Source organism: Plasmodium inui (assembly GCF_000524495.1).
Source record: "Plasmodium inui San Antonio 1 unplaced genomic scaffold supercont1.14, whole genome shotgun sequence".
Taxonomy (NCBI): Eukaryota; Apicomplexa; class Aconoidasida; order Haemosporida; family Plasmodiidae; genus Plasmodium; species Plasmodium inui.
In genome coordinates this window covers 208,617-228,099 of record NW_008481848.1, presented here as the reverse complement: position 1 = coordinate 228,099, position 19,483 = coordinate 208,617, and the positions used below count along the sequence as shown (strand labels likewise).

Here is a 19,483-nt window from a genome sequence, read left to right as displayed (position 1 = left end):
GTAGAAATGGATGTTATAGGTGTGTCCCTCTGCGTGGTGATTTATTCAGAAAGTAAAAGGAATTTCTGTATTTTTTTTTTTTTTTAACTTTTTTGGGGTTATTCCCAATCAGCGGTGTCACCTTTTTTTATAAAGCGGTATGGGACAAGCCGCTTGGTCGTTCAATTGGGGCCTTTTCTGCTCTGCATGGTACATTTCGTAGTCACGTATGAAGTGGCAATTCATACTGGCCCTTCCACCGAGCTGCTTCTGCTGATGATGATCATGATAATTATCTTTTTCCTTCTCTGGGTATACCTCGTTTGAATGTGCTGCCTTTTTTTTTTTTTTTTTTTGGAGCTCTTCTCTTCGCACATAAAATGCAGCTGAAGGCTGGACAGCAGCAGAAGGCATGAGCTATACACGCTGTACTGCACGGTCACTCTCGCCAAGTCGACAGTACCGTCAGGGTGACTAATCCCGTGCGTCACTACTTGCGCGTTCGCTTCCGGATTGGTCGTCTCCTCATCCGCTGCGTTATTTGTCCCCTGGTTTTGCTTCATTATGAGAAATCGGGCAAATAACACTACGCGGCACCAATGATGAGATGTGTGGGGGGGTGTATCCTTGCATGCTGCTTCGGTTACGTGACCAATTCGTTCAGCTTTGCCTTTTCCGTTTAGCCGCTTCCCGTTTGGTGGGGAATGATCGATGGCGATGGAACAATCTTCTCGCGCGAGAGGCCTCTCCTTACACGAGGGCACAAAAAATGAGGCAATTATTCTTTGTCTACAGAGAAATCGCGCGAAGAGAGAAAAAAAAAAAAGCCATCCCAGCAGTACCACGCTGCCGCTACGCCGCTACACCGATACACCGTTTGGCCCATCCGCGGCGTCCTATGGGCAAGCGCAACGAGCGAGAAGACCGGCGGAAGTATGCCACCGCTGGGGGGAAAAATCCCCCTACACACACAGGCCTATATGCTACGTGCAAACATGCGGCATGGTAACTACAGGTGCAAAATTGGCCGAACCGGGAAAAAATAAAGATGCCTATATCGCCATTAAATGGAGAAATAAAAAATGTTTGCGAAGGTAAAAGTCACGCCTGGGTAACTTTAATAGTTTTGATGGAGAAAAATGATGCCATATTAAAAGAAGCAAAAGATGCGCAAAAGAAGCGCAAAAGGAAGCGCAGAAGAAGCAGAACCAATACAAAAAACAACCCCCTTGAATTCCACGTCGCACCAAATCCCCCAAATGCACCAGCCAAAAAATGAGAAAAAAAAAGATTGTATTCCCTGTGGGTAGCTCTTCACCACGATGTGGGGTGAAGAATCTTCCTCCCGTATGCTCCCACGGCGGGTAAAAAAAAATTGTAATTTTAATGTAGAGGACGGAGAGGTAATTCTATTTTAACCCCCTCTTTTTGCATTTATTCGTTGTTTAACAGAATATGAAGAAAAACAGAAAAGAATGGGGCTGCACCCTTGCGGTGAGGGAGCCCCCTCGATGTCGGCCCTGGCTGTTATGCCATGGTCGCACTGCCGCGTCGCCACGACACCTCCTCACAATTTAAGCACGTAACAGCTTAACCACTTGACCACTTAATCACTTCACCGTTGCACCACTTAACCACTTAACCACTTCACCGCTGCACCACTTTGACGAAATGCTGAAGGAGCTCTACTTTTATCTCCAACCCTCTTCCTTCGAGAGGATCCTCGTCGCCACATCGCACCCTGCAATTTCATGCATACGTCAGCGGCATGGCAAAAAAAAAAAAAAAAATTACACCTACATTGACAACATTTTTATTTTCACTGTTAAAAAGAAGTCACACGCTTCTTAGAAGGTAACTCCAAAACCACATCAGAATTTTTGACGGCATCCCCCTCTGCACAACCGGTAACGCGTACACCTTCCACAGTTCTAAAAGTTAGTCGCCCTTTTTCGTGAAGAAACGCCGATTCTAAAAAAAAAAAAACTCCCAAAAAAGCTTCAAAAAAACTGAAAAAAAACTGCAAAGAAACTGAAAAAAAATTCCAACGAATCTGCAAAAAGTTTGCAAAAAAGCTGCAAAAAAACAGCTGTGTAACCCCCCACCGATAAAAAACAACTCTGAGAACGTAAAAAGTGTACCCCCCCCTCTACAAAGCCCAAAATGAACATCCTGCAAGAACCCATTGACTTCCTCAAGAAGGATGAGCTTAAGAACATCGACCTATCCCAGATGAGCAAAAAGGAAAGGTACAAAATATGGAAGAGAATACCAAAGTGTGAATTACACTGCCATCTGGATCTCACCTTCTCCGCAGACTTCTTCCTCAGCTGCATTCGAAAATATAATTTACAGCCCAATTTATCTGATGAGGAAGTGCTAGATTATTATTTGTTTGCCAAAGGAGGCAAGTCTTTAGGAGAGTTTGTCGAGAAGGCAATAAAAGTGGCAGATATATTTCACGACTATGAGGTTATTGAAGATTTGGCCAAACATGCCGTGTTTAATAAATACAAAGAAGGAGTTGTCCTGATGGAATTTCGTTATTCTCCAACCTTTGTTTCTTTTAAATACAATCTGGACATTGAGCTCATTCACCAGGCTATCGTGAAGGGGATAAAGGAAGTCGTGGAGCTGTTAGATCATAAAATTCACGTGGCTCTCATGTGTATTGGAGACACAGGTCATGAGGCAGCAAATATTAAAGCATCTGCTGATTTCTGCTTAAAACATAAGGCAGATTTTGTAGGGTTCGATCACGGAGGACATGAAGTGGATTTAAAACCATATAAAGAGATTTTCGATTATGTCAGAGAAAGTGGTATTCCTCTTTCGGTTCACGCAGGGGAAGATGTGACTCTCCCAAATTTGAACACACTCTACTCAGCTATACAAGTGCTTAAAGTGGAAAGAATTGGACACGGTATTAGGGTTGCTGAATCGCAAGAACTAATCGATATGGTTAAGGAGAAAAATATTTTACTCGAAGTTTGCCCCATTTCAAATGTGCTGCTGAAAAATGCAAAGTCCATGGATACACATCCTATTAGAAAATTGTACGATGCTGGAGTGAAGGTCTCCGTCAATTCGGACGATCCAGGAATGTTCCTCACCAACATCAATGACGATTACGAGGAGTTGTACACTCACTTGAATTTTACCCTCGAAGATTTTATGAAGATGAATGAGTGGGCTCTGGAGAAATCCTTCATGGCTTCAAACATAAAGGACCAAGTAAAGAAGCTCTACTTTTAAGTATCTCCGCTTCGAGGGAGAGATGCATGTACCTCTGAGGGAGCAGAGGAAAGGGGAGTGCCCGCTTGGAGCTATACCCACCCAAGTGAAGAACGCTCTGCTTTTACCCCACCTCTGTGGGTAGCTTCTTTAAATCGTTCAACTCTCCTCCCATCCGCTTCTTTCTTTACACAATAACGTTGACATAATTTCACCGCACGAAGTGTTTTAAAAAAGTGCACAACTGGGAATTCATCCCTGTATGTGTGTCCTTTGTGCGCTTTTAAAAACAGAACATTTTTAACCCGTTGCAAAAGGGAAACTGACACTACCGTTTTTACTTTCTGAATTTACGACAAATGGACAGAGGGACAGCATCAGGCATGCGTCCAAGGGTGTTAAGCAAGTTTCGCCTCGAGCGCAGTCGCCCAACGGATAAAAGAAAAAAAAAAAAACATAAATGCGAGAAGGTTATCTTCTGTCTGCCTCTACGGTATGAGGCACGTACCACGCACAGTTGCCTCTTCCGGGCGCGCAATGGTACGCCCCCGGTTGTTTTGCGAAAAAGCCCACAATCATTGCATCATTAGGGCGTTTATTTCAAAATTAACGTTGCCTTGGCGCAGCATGCATAAATCAGGTAAATTTTAAGCAAATTGGTTAAAATGGCTAGTTTGATGGGTTTTTTTTTTTTTTTTTTTTCAAACGATTGAACGGTCAGGCGAAATGGAACACTGTTGCCCATTTTAGCTAGCTGTGTGGAACTGTATAAAACAGAGTGGGTACCTTCCCCGGAAGGCTTTGCATGGTCTATTCGAAATCATCGTGGGGCTGGATTGTCTCCATGAAGAAATCACTGCTCTTCCTTTCCCGCTTCTTCCTTGCTCCTGCGTGCGGCGCTTTGGCCAATTTGTTCGGACCATAGGCCTCGTTGTCGTGGGTGGCGCCGGTCAACCTGTTCTCCCTGCCGGTCCTGTCCACCTTTCCGTCCGTTTTTGCACTACTACTTGAACCATTCTTTTGCCTATTTTTTTCCCCATTTTTTGCGCCATTTTTTCCTCTCATCTTCGCCTTCATCTCGTCTCTGTGGTTCCTCCTGCGCAGCAAGTGCTGGAGTTCCGCCCTGTCCGCGTGCCGTCGGCGCGCCCTGGACAAGTTGACCCCCCCAGAGAGGTGCCTATAGTATTTGAGCGCGCCGCCCGACGAGCCATGATTTCCTTTTTTGTACTTCTTATGTCTGAAGGGGAAGGAGAACTTCAGCTTCTTATGAAACAAGTACTTGTACAAAAGGAATGCTAAAATGATGACCAAGATAGGGATGACCGTGCAGCATATAATGAACCAGTAGTTTCCCCCACTTTGCGGATAAGTGTGCACGTTGTAATTTTTCTCCACCATATCTTCAGGGTATATCCTCTTGGAAAATAAAATCTGCGCATCCCAACCGGTGAGGTAATGAACCCTATGCTTAAAGAGGGAGAACATTTTAACGGCTGAGTATATATTCTTTCTACTATTTAATGGCAGGGAGCTATAATTGTGAAATGCTATTTGGCTCAGTTTATATCCCTCATGGATTAATTGCTCGATGGCTAGGATTTCCCTTTTGTTAATTCTGGATCCAAAATGCTTCGTCCTCCTTTTAACGTTATTTATTGGGTCGTTATAGGACTCCCCCATGACTTCGATTAGTTCCTTGTTAACTTTTTTTTCATCATTATAGGAAAATCCTTTTAGCGAATTTGAGTAGACTGGCTTGGTTAGCAGTTCAGCAATGGCACTCTGCATCAGTTTGTATTTATTTTCGGGGAGGCTTTTCATCAGGATGATGAAGAAGACGGTTTGGTCGTTCATAAGCTCCAGTTGTGTCTTTTTAAATTCTTCGATTCGTTTTGTGTACTCATTCGGGGGTGCGGAATTGAGGTGGTTCCTCCATGCGACACGTCTGGAGAAACCTCCTTTGGGGCCGCCTCTCGAAAGACCTCCTTGTGCGGCACCTCTCAAGTGACCTCCTTGTGCGGCTCTGCGCAACTTCCCGCCCTTCGCGATTCCCAGCAAGTTGTCCACCACGCCTCTGTTTGCCATATCTGCCCTGTTCGCCCCATCCGCCATATCTGCCCTGTTCGCCTCGTCCGCCATGTCTGCCCTGTCTGCCTTGTCCTTCCCATCAGCCCCGTAGTTGAAAACCCCATAGCTGAAGACCCCCTTACCGTTTTTGTTCTCCACGTAAAAGACCTTTTTCATCAGCATCACTGCCTTGGAGAAGTAATTCTCGCCGAAGTGCAAATAAGAGTTGAGGACGAGCTCGAATTCGATCAGGGTGAGTAGATTTCCAATGGGGAAGAGGAGACCATTTTCAGGGGCCTCTCCCCCCGGGGTCCCCATCTCGACCTGCACAAACAGGTTCTTCCCCGTTAGCATCAAAACGCACTTCTCCAAACAATCTTCTGTAAAAAACAGACCAAAATCCCTGACGCGAAGAAGTTGCCCACTTGTTTGGTCCAGGTACAAATACCCATTTATCGTAAGGGAGATCAAATTTGCCACGTCCAACTTTATTTCATTTTCTCCATTTGGACTAAAAGAGCTATTATGTAATAAATGCCTCCTGTAGGTTTGTATGCTTTTTTTAATCACCTGCATCAGGGCGTCACTCATCACATGCGTGAATCTTTCGTGTCCATACGTCCTTAAAATGTGTACCAATTTGGTGGCATCTTCTATGTGCAAAATGATAACTTCGCTTCGGACATTGTTTGCGACAGAAATGGTTTCCAGGCTATTCAGGTATATTCGATATTCTCTGAGCATCCCGACATCCTTGCTTAGGTTTATCAATTTGAGGTTACCTTCCTCATTGCAATTCTGTATTTGTAGCATGTCCGTAAATAGAAGCTTCGAGTGTAGTGCATAGTTTACGGCGTACATAATGCAACTGCTGCATGTTACTGGTATGGTCTTTTTTGGTAGGCCATTCAACACAGACATGGTACAACTCCGCGTGCTCAGCGCTCTGCAACCGTCTTCCTCCCTCCAACATTCATTGGTGATTAATTCCATCCAGGTGAAGTAGTTTTCGTTTCCGCTCCTTATGTCATTCAGGAGGCTATTCATCTGAGGGGGAGAGACGTCATGTGAAGGGAAAAAAAAAGATGTGAGATTGCTGTGAAGGGAAAATAACATGGGGGTCAGATACACACACTTCTCCAGTTGGACAAGAGACACACGTGCCGATCCAACTGGGGCACGAGAGAGAGAGAAAATAAAAAAAAAAGGTCTCTTCAAATGGGTAAGCGTATGCCGCTACAGGGTCTCTCCCCAGTTTGGAAGAAGCACATGTGGGGGGTATTGTCCCCCCAAATTAGGGCTCCAAATGTGATGGAACAATTTTTATTGAAGAGTTATCGAAAGCCCTGCGCTTATCTCTTTTTTCATCCGATTCTCTCTACTTCGCTCCTTTGAGCATCCGGGGAGAGTCGGTGAAGCCAACTAGCCATTCTGCGTAAGACTTACCCCCGAAATGACATGACGGACATCCTGGACAGTATACCCCCTCTGTTCCTTCGCCCGTTCTTCTGTGGCCACCTCTTTGGTGAGAAGATATATAGCCCCATCAATGACTTTTCCATATTTTTCCTTCAGTGAGAGAGGACCCAGGAAATGGGGGACTTCCAGCTGCACAAGCAGGAGGAAGGCCACCAGGACGTTGTCGTTCAGGCTGGCCAGGCCGCCTCGGGCGTTCTGGGCGCCCCGCACGTTGGTCTGCAGGAAAGAGAAAAAAAAGAACACGTATGTATATATTTACATGTACATATTTATATGTATATATTTACATGTACATATTCATATGTATACACATTCGAGCGGTCTTTCCAGGAGGCGAATGGGTGTGCCTCCAACCAAGGGGGACTCTGTAGCGCATGTGGCACGGGAGAGGGTGGGAAAAGCTGCAACCCTGAAACGGTTTACATTCCAGGGGAAGTTCCACCCCAGTCCACTATTGTCTCATGCTCCTTACTGGGTTGAGACACGTCACTACGAAATACAAAACCGCAACATATTGGAGCAGGCGGTGTGTCTTCATCCTTGTCTTGTTTCAAGCCTGAGGAGCGAAGCCCTTAATTGCGCTCAATTATGCGGCATTTACGCTGCATTTACGCGACAGTCACACAACAATCACACAGCAGTCATGCGACAGCGAAGGGACAGAAAAGGGGCTCTCACGTGACCGTCATGTTTTTTTTTTCCCCCTCTTTTTGTCATTCATTTGGGGAAAGAGAAACCATTTGCAGTGTTCCATGTCCATTGATGTGGGTGTGGCATCTCTTCGGCATGCGCTCAGCGTGTGTAGCAACTGGCTCCAGTGACAACATAACCATCGCGTGGAATGGCATCATTTCTATGAACGTATATCTGTATAACACGTGAGCCTGTTTATGTTTTACGCAATATTTGCGAGGGCGCCATTTCATTGTTTCCCCCCAATGCGGGGTTTGCAACTGTCTTTTGCGCTGCGCCCCTCCCGATGTCCACTGCCAGCAGCGCATTTTTCTCCCTCGAGAATCTGCATGTAGAACAGCCGTCCAAGCAGTGAGCAACCCTCGAGCGTGTAACTTCCAGACGCACATAAAATTCTGGATCCCCAAAAAGGTGTCTTAAATGTATGAAAAAAAAAAGAAGCAATTGCCCAACGGGTTATGCACAGTAGGGAATTTTATTCTTGTCATTTTTGTCCGGTTATGTGAGTTCCTTTTTTTTTTTTTTTTTTTTTCCTTTTTTGGAAAAAGTTGCCTCCCTCGCCACAGCGCCCGTTCGAGTCGTCCTTTTTAATGGCGCTAAATTTGATATTACAAAAAAATTGGGACCTCTCCGCGCGCGGCGTTAATTACGGAGGGGTGGGGGAAGTTCACAAGTGGGAAGGTTCCGAAGTGGGAAAGTTCAGAAATGGGGAAGCTAACAAATCCGCCCATTTAGGCACTCCCCTCATGGTGTGCGACGCGCTCAACGCGAAAGGAAAAAATGGCAACACGTTGAAGAAAGATGACCGCCAAAAGGGGGAGCTACCTCGATGGCATTCTCGCGTGGGCGAAGTAATCTGACGGGATTGGCTCGAGGTTAAAAAAAGGAAAGACAACTGCGCGGGATGGTTGCCGCGGGGGAAGGGACCTTTCCCATTGGCCAACATACTTATGAGTTAATCTGAATGTGAGCGTGTGGGTATATATGTGTTTATCGGGGGAGCAAACTGTCAATGCGGATGTGACTTCTCCCTCTTGGGGCGCAGGTACAAATGGCGCTACCTCACAGCGTGAGGCGTATCCTTTCCTGGCTGTCCACCTTCTGCTGCGCCTTCCGAATTTTATACGCCTTCAATTGGTTGAGCTTATTTTTAATTTCGTCTGCCGAGATGGGTGGCATGTGGGTTAGGGTTTTCCCGAAGGGGTCTTTCTCCCTCTGGGCCTTTACATACTTCACTTTCTCATCCAAGTTATCGCCAAGCTCCAACCAATCGAGCCAGACAATTCTCCTGATGTTCCATCCCAAGTCGTAAAGAATCCTATGTTGCAGCTTTACACTTTCTATGTACTGATTTGTGGAGGTATAAAAGCAGGCAGGTCCATCCACAAACCAGCAGTTTCGTTTTTCATTCATCTCACCAATGTCTATATAGTAACATCCCCAAAGAAAGGTGTTCCTATGGCTCACGCCTAATTTGGCTAGACAATCAGAAACTTCCCATTGGAATTCGGATGGCTTTCTTCTACTCTCTGGGATCCTTCTCATACTAAGTCGGACATAAAAGCTTTTTACCTTATTGGAAAGGGAACTCCATACATGGGGAAATAACACCCTCACGGCTACTGCCGACTTGTAAGCATTTTTATAATGCTGTGGTCTGGCACAAATGAACATATTGCTAAATCGGATTAAAATGTATTTTTTAACTTCATCGTCGTAAAGATTAACCAGAGTAACATCATTAATTACGTTACGAAAATCTTGAGCAAAAATTGTTTCCAGTTTGTTTATCATATGGCTGTTTATAAATCGTTTATAACTTTTATTCTCAATGCCTAACTTTGCAATTGCGTTGTTTATTTTTACTAAATCTTTTACTCTCATATCGTCAACTTTTTCCACAACTGCTTTGCAGAAATGAGTGAAAAATTCTTCTTCTCTGATTAGGACTCTATTTAATGACCATGCAATGCACATTAATGGGTGGCTGTAAAAAGAGCTTAATTTTTTTTGCACACATGTTAACATTTGTTCGTAAAAAGGGGGGTCTAAAAATCGACTTTTTCCCATTCCATAAAATATATAGCCAATTTGCTGTGGTGTTAATGTCTCACGTATTGTTAAGATTCTCTCTGTGTATCCTTTCCACAATTCGTAATCATGCTTTCTTAACGTTGCTGCTTTCTGCACACACGCGGATATGTAGTTTCCGTCCATCAAATCGGGTTGACTTGTTAGGCATACATTCATAGGCAACCAGTACTCCCTGACTCTCTGTTGCGCCCACGACCGAAAGCGCTTGTGCATGCGCTTTGCCTTGTACTTTATCCGGCTCTCCCGCCGGATGGCGTTCACGATTACTCTTTCCCTCGGGCGAAGGAGACCCATCTTGGCGTTCTTCTACAGGGGGGGAAGCGGCAGAGGGGAAAGGACATCCACTGCACCGACACAGCATCCGCTGGCCCGGTCTCCCTTTCTCAACCCCTTCAATCTGTTCAGTCTCAGCGAAGTATCCCTGCACCCGCTGTTGTGTATACCTATCCCACAATTACGCAGAACGGAACATATAGGAATACGCGTTTCACGCAGCGATGGTCAAGGGAGGGCCGCCCCGTTCATCAGGAGTATCCTATGCAACGAAACCACCCCTCATGGGACCAATTCCTCAGCGGTTCGGTGGGGGGAAGGGGACACATGACGCCTGGTTCCTTCCTATGTATATTATTAGCAACATGGGCATACCAGCGTGAACCATCCTGCTGTGTAGCCGTGCCACAATGAGTGAGGCATTTAAAATGTCCAAGAGCAACCCTTTTTTGGAATTGCCATCGCGGTCAGCAGTTTGGTTCACTCGTGTATTAACACCGTCGAGAAGTTTGACCTCCTCCCCAGTTCTTACAAGGTTGGAAAAATTCTCTTCATTGGTTAACTTAGCTTTGCATAGGTGCATATTTTTTTTTTTTTTTTTTTGTTCATGTGTTGTGTTTTTTACCTGAAAATATTGGCTAGCCAAAAAAAAAATTCCCAAAATGGGGAAATACAAATGCGCTTGTAATTTTCTGGCCTATATGTCGGCTCCCCTATTTATGCAGTCACGCTATGCGGCCATTTTGTGCGGCCACTCCAGGAGTCGCCCCTTTAAAACACCCTAAGGAAGGGCTCTCCCCAGAAATGTGCGTGCAAAATGGAGGAAGAAGACCACTTTGCGAACGCGACAAAATGGCCCTGAGTTCGAGAGATACGTGTGTGGCATTTATCACCCCTGCGGTGATTCATCCATACGTTTGTGCAAAATATACATTTTTGTGGCGAATGGAGCTGCACACCTTTTTTGGTTGTTGCGGAATAGATTGGACAGATTGGCAACATTGATATACATTTTTAAGATAATAACATGGACTACTTGCCACCGCGTGGCGTCGTTCTCGCGCTTGCCTTTTTATTTCAGCCAAAATTGACCCCCCTCCTGATTTGCCTGTTTTACCTTTTACCCACCGGAAGGATATGTTTAACCGTTTAACAAATCGGGTGAACAGATTATGGCCCAAGTAAAGCATAAATTAAAGAGGGGCTACTGACGAGTTCATTGACTGGACATTTTTGTATTCATCTCCAATCATTTCCTCTTTAACTTTTTCAAAAAGGATATGTTATGTGTTTTGGCGATTTTCCAAATGGGGACATAACTCAAGAGCAACGTTTTAATTATGCTCCTCCTGAATATGAAAACATTTGTTGCAAAATTTTTTTTGTCTTTTAATTTGCCTTAATACTCTTGAATAATCGAGAATTATGGCCCGTGTGAAAAGCAATAAAATGGAATGCCATTTCGGAAAATAGCAGCTTTGTAAAGTTTGGCATTGTCCAAGCAGGGCCTTCTTTACGTGTGCGTGTGTGAAAATGTGTTAGTGGGCATGGGGAAGCGCGAAGGGTTACGAGTGCGTAAATATGTAATACATATATGTGTGTGTGCATACGTCCAGGTGTTGTACATCACTGTGGGCTGGCTCCGAATTGCCTCTTTACTGTCCTTTTAAAAAATGCGCCTAACATGGTTAACAGGACAAACACGCTAATACTGCTACGTGTTAACGAAAACTATTTGTAACGTTCGATGGGTAGTCCATATGAAGGCTTTGAAAGGGGGAGTTTCCCCTCTTTTCAACTCCAAAAAATGGTAAAAACAATTCGTTTTCATTTCAAATTGCCTGAGAATAGGGGAAAACGTCGAAGCCCTGGCCCTGTGAGGCAGGTCCCACTCTTCAGGGAGTTCAATTTAGCAAGGCAGTGGGCACGTACGCAATATGTGTGCGTATGTACATGTGTATACCTCTGTACCCACCTTACTCCGTCCTTGGTGGAGTAGTTATAAATATCCACCCTTTCTTTGTGTACATATTTATTGTGCGCCCTTTTTCAATCTGGCGAATATTTCCCCCAAATGAGCGGCCAGACCTAAGCGTACTGTTTTTATGGCGTGCCTCCCATTGCCTTTTGTGTTTAGTGCAATAAAGAAGCTAATCATGGAAGGCGTCAAAATGTTGGCACTTGGAATTATGGAGGTGTAAAGTCAAGGAGAACGGGTGATACTGAAAGGAATGTTTCTAGGGAAGGACAAGCTCAAAAAGGCATCTTTTGGCATTTTCATTTGCGTCTGTTTACATTTGCATTTTGCATTTTACAAGGAGGGTTTATTAAGCGCTATATATGCGAATTGCAAAAAAGGAAAAAAAAAAAAGAGAAAAAAAAAGTAAAGAAAGCCTCCCCGCTCCGATCGCGAAAACGATTGGACAACTTGCCAAATTAAAAATACGCCTTTTAATGGCTGCGCATTTGTTCTGTTTTTTCGACATTTTTTTGTCTGTTTTGCACTTTTTTACCCTTTTTGCCTTTCTTTTTTGTTTTTTCCGATTTGTTGACCTAAAATATATGGAAACCCCATAACCCTTTTCGTTTTTTCACAAAAGTGCATTTGTACACAAATAAATGCATGAAATATACGTTTGTATATTTTTTTTCTGTAATATTTTTATTTTTTGTGTGAAATTTTGTTCTGTCTTTAAACAATTTGTATTGTATTTGTATTGTGCTTGTATTGTATTTGTATTGTGTTTGTATTGTATTTATACTGTATTTGTTTTTCCTTTTTTTTTCATTTGTAGTATAGTTGTAATAAACATTTTTCGTTTATGATAACTATACGTTTGTATCTTCTATATTTTGTATTCTTTTTTTTTTTATTTGTTTATGTATTTTCCCTGTTTGTCACATGTTTGTTTGTTTTTTTTAAGCTTTTTTTGTGTATATTTTTTTAAGCATTTGTTTTTTACTTTTGAAGTGAGTCTCTTTAGGCTTTTTTAAAAGTACTGCTTTTTTTTTGTATTGTTTGTTTGTGTCTGTCTTTCTTTCTCTGTGTCTGTCTTTCTTTCTCTGTGTCTGTCTTTCTTTCTCTGTGTCTGTCTTTCTTTCTCTGTGTCTGTCTTTCTTTCTCTGTGTCTGTCTTTGTTTGTAGTGTTCGTTTCTGTTTGTCTGTGTTTGTCTATCTTTGTCTGTGTTTGTTTGTGTTTGTCTGTGTTTGTCTATGTTTGTCTGTGTTTGTCTATGTTTGTCTGTGTTTGTCTATGTTTGTCTGTGTTTGTGTTTGTTTGCAGTGTTTGTCTCTGCCTGTGTTTCTTTCTAGTTTTTTCCGTCTTCACGTTTGTTTCAGTACGCGTTTGTTTGCGCCTGCATTTCTTGCGGCACGTTCGTTTGAACTTTTTTGTTTTCGTCCACCCGCCCGTTTGTAGACCCCGCGTTTGTTACGTTTGTTGTGTTTGTTACGTTTGTTGTGTTTGTTACGTTTGCTGTGTTTGTCGCGTTTGCTGTGTTTGTCGCGTTTGCTGCGTTTGTTCCTTCTGCTATTGTTTGTTACCGTTTGTTGCCATTTGTTAGTACTTGTTTTTGTGTACGCTTCCTGTTTTTAGTTTTTTCCTTCTTAAGGCAATTTTTTGATGTTCGCGTTAGAACCGTGTTCGCTTGGACGTATTCCTGAGTTTGTCCGATGCATTTGCGAGTTTGCGTGAACGCGCCCTCCACTTGGCACGTTCGAGGCACAAATACTCCATTCACGAAGCACTTTAAAAAGGCAAAGGGATTCCTCATATATAACTGTGTGCATACATACGCTTCTTTTTTTTTTACCCCTCCATGTTTTTTTCCCTTTTTTGTTATTAAGATATATGACTTTAAAATTTTTCCATGTTTTTGGCGCAGACCCAATTTGCATGTAGCGCGCTCCTACACCAGTCACACCGTCGTATTGTACTTGCAGTGAGGTGAAGTAAAGCCGAGAAAAAAAAAGAAAACGATACATACAAAAAAGAGAAAAACAAAGTAAAGATAATAAAAAAATAATAATAAAAAAAAAAAAAAAAAAGCATAAGGAATTAAAGCACGTGAATGCATGCGTCCGCTTGGGATTATTCTCCGCTGCGCCCACGTCGTAAAAATTTGTATCTTTTAAAAATATAGATACGAAAAGGAAAAAAAATAACAAAAAAAAAAAGAAAATAAATAACACAAAAGGAGAGACATCTTAAGGCTTTATTTTACTTTACTATTTTATGGCAGCTTTTTTGAGTTAAGACAAGTTGAGAGCAATCCATAGGAACGTAAAAACCGAATCCTGTGTGCTAGTGCGAGACAGCAAAGACGTGTTTTTTTTTATTTTTATTTTATTTTTTTGTAATGCTGCGTACGCTTGTGAAATTTTTTAACATCCCGTCTCATCGTGGAGAAAAAATACATCCCCAATTTTGTAATTTTTTCTTTTTCCCATTTTGACACGAGCTGCGCTGTTCTATGCTATACGTCTGTGTATGTATGTACGTGTATATGTCCGTATGTGTGTATATGTGTATGTGTGCGTGTCTTTGGACGAGTAGCCCTCTTTCAACGCTGGTAATTTTTTCCGTTTGCAATTCTGAGTGATAAAAGAAGAGCGTACACATTCGTAAGGGCGAAAATTACATGTATACAATTACGTGGGGTTGCTAAACAGACGTTAGTGTATTCTCCTGGAGACACCTGCGCCGATTAGTATGCATGTGCGGGAAAAACTCATCTGGGCACCACGAGAAAGACATCACCAATTGTTTCAGATTAGCATTCTTCATGTGTGTGCGTGGGCGAGTCGATTAAGCAATTGAGGAGGGGGTGCCGTTCTACTGGCGTTAGGGGCACTTTCACCTGCTAATTTCTCCACGTGTTTAGGGGCCATTGGTGTGTGTCTATACGTACTAGAACGCACCTCTACAAAGTGGAGTAAGAAGTTACGAATCCATTTTTGAGTTAACCTTACCATTTGGACAGCTGCACAAGAGAGTAACTCCTCAATTCGCAGGTATTTTTTCCCCCCCCCTCCGCGCCACTTTGCAACTACCTAGATTGAGGGAACTGCCACGAGGTGATGACCCCATTAGGCGCGAGTCCGTTGCAACACGCCCGCTTAGTTGCTTCTTTCAGCCGAGCTGCTCTCGAAACGGACCACAAAGGAGACCCTCGAAGGAGATCGTCTACCGGAATAGCGCCATTTCAGTGGACGAAGCGGACGTGGCGAAACGATACTGAGCACAGGTGGAGGCCACAATCTCCATCCCCGAATTGCGCACTGGAGGCATAAAATGAATAATGAACGCAGAAACACGGTGTACAAGGGAAGAGGGTTCATCCTGAAGACAGCAAACAAAGAGTACTTAGAAAGCAGGAACAGAAGAAAGACAAAAAATACCCTCAATGATAGGAGAAAAAATATTTTTAATAAATACAACCCAGTGGTATTACCCCTATTAGGAAATTACAAAGGTAGGAAAGGTGAGCAATCGGGGAACAACGACATCAACCTGCTGAACGAGAGCGAAATAAATAGCTTCTTGATGAGGAACAAAGCGTTTCGCCTCACATGGTCTTGCATTATAGATAAAATACAGAAAGAAATAGACATCCAGATCTCCAAAAATCTGAGTAATGTGTTTGAGGAAATATACGCTTACTCAGTTTCGAACCATGAGTTTCTTCCGCTGATTTTGATGACGGCGGGGACGAATGTAGCGGACCACGAGATAATCATCGATGCGATTTCGTACGAGTTGAAGAAATGGAATTACAACAAGGGGCGCAGACGTGGGGGAGGCGGAGGAATACACAGGGGAGGAACCCTTAACGGGGAAAGCGTCCATCCCGCCACTAACGCCACTACCGCCGTTCCAGGTGGTCCCCACCATGGGCTCACCATTTTGAAGACTCTCAACGGAGGAGACGATGTATGCGGCGAATCGGACATGAGCAGCGGAGGGGGAAACATACACCCCTCGGAGGAGGAGCAGAATGAAGAGCAGCAGCAGCAGAATGAGGCACAAATGAAAAGGGATCACTCGTGGGTGAGTGCACAGAAGGGGGCAGAGGTGGAAGGACAAAGTAGGGAAAAGAAGAGGCGTCTAAATGGAAGCTTCGACGAGGTTACTCTGAACCAATTCGAATCGTATGATGAGAGTGACGTGTATTTGTGCTCTCTCAATTCAAGTACGTCGAAGAATGTGAACGCGGCTATTTACAATATATACAGTCAGCTCTACAGGGAGTACAAGACGAGGGCGTTTTTGGCTAAATACAGACACAAGAGCGGACAAAATGGAGAGAAGCATTACCCTGGTGAAATTCGAGTCAGTCCAAGAAGGATGGGAAGTAACGATTCGGAGGTTAGTCCTCGAAATGGAAAAGGGAGGGACATTTCCTCTTGCCCTTTTATTCCCAATGGAGAGGGTCACTCCAGGTATTACAAAGTGAGTAAAAATATGGTGAGCATAGACAAGCTGATAGAACTGTATTGGCAGATGAGCGAAATTGAGAAGAAAAGGGAAGCAGGGAAAGACACGGTGAAGACTACTTCTTGGTCGATGGACTTGTCTGACTTATATAGCCAAATGAGGGATCAAGACGACCCTTTTTTGCAAACACATGCAGAAATGGAACTATATAGTAAACAAAATGACTACATGGATGATGGGAGGAAAAAAATTCGAGTGATCATTCTGATTCACGACTGTGAATATTTCAATATAAACGTACTGAATGGCATTTTAAATGTGTTAATAAATTTACGGATAGAAAACAGATTATGTCTTAGTGTTATCCTAGGAGTGTCGACTCCTTCGTTTTTCTTCAGCAGAATTACAACTCCAGACACGCAGAGTAAGCTGCGCATTAAGACCATCGACATTTTGAATAATAAAGTCATCTGTGAGAGGGTGTGTGATGATCTTCTGTTCGGAGACACCTTGCCATTTATCGTAACCTTTCGAACAATCCATGCGATAAAGCTGCTGCTGCATAAGAACAACCAGTCGATTAGCCACTTGGTGCACATTCTGTACATCCTGACGAAGGAGTTTTATGACAACAATTTGTTTTCCTTCCTATCCCTCCCGATGGGGTACTACTTGGGGGGGGGGCTCGGCAGCGGATTCGGGAGCGACTTCGGGAGTGGCCTCTGCGTGGACGAGGCCGCTATGGAGTACTCCCCGTACACCTTCGTGCGATCGAATCAGAAGTCATTCAGCGATTACTCCAAATTTGACATGAGGGCCCTCCACAGGAAGATCATCTGCCTCTGCTATTCGGCCAACATCTACTACGCCCACTTGTCCTTCCTGAAACGGAAGTACTCTTCCATCCTTGTGCAAAACTATTTCACCCTACATGGGAAGGATTCCATAGTACAAACCCCGACCAATTCGGACACGGAGATGGATAGCTTCACGCTGAAGAGGAAGCCCAACCGGGCCAGTGTCTCTCACGCGAATGAGAAGAGGAAAAGTGTGAAAGGTGAGCTTCATAGGGGAGGTACCCAACCGGGGGGTGGCGATGCCACCGCTGCAGAGGGAAAAGCGGCGGAGGAGCACCCCTCCAGTGCGCATCAACATGCGTGGGAGAAGCAGACCAAGTGGGAGAATGACAACTCCTTGGAGACGTCCCAATCTGACTGCGCACAGGGGAGAAGGAAAAAAAATCTGGATAGAAGCCTCCTCGCGTGGAAGTTCAAGGCCAGCACGATAAACTGGTGGTTTGACCACCCCTTCAAGGATCTAGTCTATTCATACAAAGATGAGAAATTAAGGAGCACTCTGAAGAGCGAAATTGACGCGCTACTGGACAGTACAGAAGAGAAAAGCGTGAGCAATCTTCACGATGTGGATAGCGTGCAGGAGATAAACAAATACCTTTGTGAGGTGGCCTTGCCTAGAGCTGTCCTTCAGCTCATAGAGAGGAAATACGCCTTCAACATTGCGATAAATCTGATAGACATCATTATTAAGTGTAAAAATGAATACAGAAATTCAATAAAACGGGTCGATTATTTTAGGACACTTTTCCTCAACTTCGAGAAAGTAAAGTGGAAAGATAATAGGAGCATCCTCTACATAGAGGAGATTTACAAAGTAGTCGAAAATGATGTAAAAAAGTGTGTAAGCTTTCTAATCGATATTGTCACTCCATATTGCTTCAAGAACCAGGAAGTGCTGCTAGCCATGCTTAAGGAATTTAAGAGTTACTACACGAGGGTATATCCCCTTGTGTATAACTTAGAGGACTATTTATTTTTACTGAAGGAGAAAGAGAAGGAGAAGGACCTCTTCATCAATGATGACTTCGCTAAGTTCTCATCCGAGGGGTACTCCTTTTCCTTTTCTGTGTACTACTCCTTATTATTTAAGCTGGACGATTTGATAGAAATGGTGCGGACATTTCTGTGTCAACAGAGGGGGAGTAACCAGCGGGTCAACAGCCAAAGTGGAAGCACCAGTGCTGCCACCGCCGCTGATCATCCCGACGGGGAAGAATACTCCCCCTTGATGGGGCACCGACAAAAAGTCCTACCTGAGAAGAAAAAGGCCTACAAAAGATATCTCACCATCCAGAATAGCAGTTTGAAGGGAGCATTGACAAACGAGACAGATAGGACAGTGAACGTAGAAGATATGTCAAATTCGATAAACCTGTTTCTACATGAATACCTGAACATGCTTCTCCTACCTCCTCTGTATTGCCACCCTCTGGCATACGAAATGGTAATGCATAAGCCGGATAAAGAGTTCACAGATCTCATGACTAGAGACATAAAGACGGAGCTGCTGCAGACCCTATGCTACACCAATCCGTACAAGACGGGCAGCCTCATCTGCTCGTGCTGCTCCTTCCCGGAGAATAAAGCCAACACGGAAATGAGCACCAACATAGTGGGGGACGGCAAGGTCTACCTTAACCCCTACTACGACAACGTTTCAACACTGGAAGATTTGATAAACGTGTACAGGATTTACGAGCGCTGCAACAAGACGCTGGATCTCTACAACTTCTTCATCCTCTTCGTGAACGTCAAGGTGGACGGCACCGCGGAGGGGGTGGCTCCGTCCGTGGCATCGGCGGGGGCATCGGCGGGGGCACTGTCAGGGGCCGCTTCTCCGACCGCCACGCCTGTCTGCACGCACATGCTGCAGGAGTACTACCTTAAGTTCATCATCGCCGTGAACACCTTCTGCTCGTTTCTTAAAATCCTAAAGCCCCCCAACGTGTCTGCCCTGCTCAAATACACAGAAAAGTGCGACAACGTTTCGGATGATGAGGCGGACGAGGACGGGAGAGGCGGCACGCACGGCGGAGACGAATCGATCGGCAAGTTCCTCTCGGACATTAGGAAGACCCTACAAGGGTGCACGAGCAAGAAGTTGCTATTCGGGAAGCTCTACTACAATCGGACCATCATATCGCGCGAGATGCACTTGCAGAGGCTCCTGATGCAGTACAATGCGGACTTCCACGCCGAGCTGCACGGTGCGAAGGAGCCCTCCAGCAAGACTGCGCGGGTTTGACCCTGTAGCGGTATTGCGCCGATTTTAGTGGGAGCGACGTGGCCATCCGCGAGTCTCCTGGAGAAGTTGGCTAGCTAGCTATTTTTTTTTTTTTTTTTTTTTTTTTGCGACCTCGTTTATAGCAC

At 44.3% G+C, this 19,483-nt stretch overlaps 5 protein-coding genes across 5 annotated transcripts; 2 read left to right on the top strand and 3 right to left on the bottom strand.

Moving 5' to 3' along the window:
* Positions 1–221: 221 nt before the first annotated feature.
* C922_03385 (hypothetical protein) lies at positions 222–542 on the bottom strand (the record flags this gene model as incomplete). The annotated part of the gene is made up of 1 exon (XM_008818977.1): positions 222–542. The coding sequence occupies one exon, from the start codon at positions 540–542 to the stop codon at positions 222–224; it is 321 nt and encodes a 106-aa protein (XP_008817199.1).
* A 1,600-nt stretch (positions 543–2,142) lies between these two features.
* Positions 2,143–3,234, top strand: C922_03384 (adenosine deaminase; the record flags this gene model as incomplete). The annotated part of the gene is made up of 1 exon (XM_008818976.1): positions 2,143–3,234. One exon carries the CDS (start codon positions 2,143–2,145, stop codon positions 3,232–3,234), a length of 1,092 nt encoding a protein of 363 aa, XP_008817198.1.
* A 789-nt stretch (positions 3,235–4,023) lies between these two features.
* On the bottom strand, positions 4,024–7,297 carry C922_03383 (hypothetical protein; the record flags this gene model as incomplete). Its single annotated transcript, XM_008818975.1, has 3 exons — positions 4,024–6,327; positions 6,727–6,975; positions 7,232–7,297. The coding sequence occupies 3 exons, from the start codon at positions 7,295–7,297 to the stop codon at positions 4,024–4,026; spliced, it is 2,619 nt and encodes an 872-aa protein (XP_008817197.1).
* A 1,217-nt stretch (positions 7,298–8,514) lies between these two features.
* Positions 8,515–10,402, bottom strand: C922_03382 (hypothetical protein; the record flags this gene model as incomplete). The annotated part of the gene is made up of 2 exons (XM_008818974.1): positions 8,515–9,852; positions 10,205–10,402. 2 exons carry the CDS (start codon positions 10,400–10,402, stop codon positions 8,515–8,517), a joined length of 1,536 nt encoding a protein of 511 aa, XP_008817196.1.
* Positions 10,403–15,113: 4,711 nt separating this feature from the next.
* On the top strand, positions 15,114–19,358 carry C922_03381 (hypothetical protein; the record flags this gene model as incomplete). The annotated part of the gene is made up of 1 exon (XM_008818973.1): positions 15,114–19,358. One exon carries the CDS (start codon positions 15,114–15,116, stop codon positions 19,356–19,358), a length of 4,245 nt encoding a protein of 1,414 aa, XP_008817195.1.
* Positions 19,359–19,483: the final 125 nt, after the last annotated feature.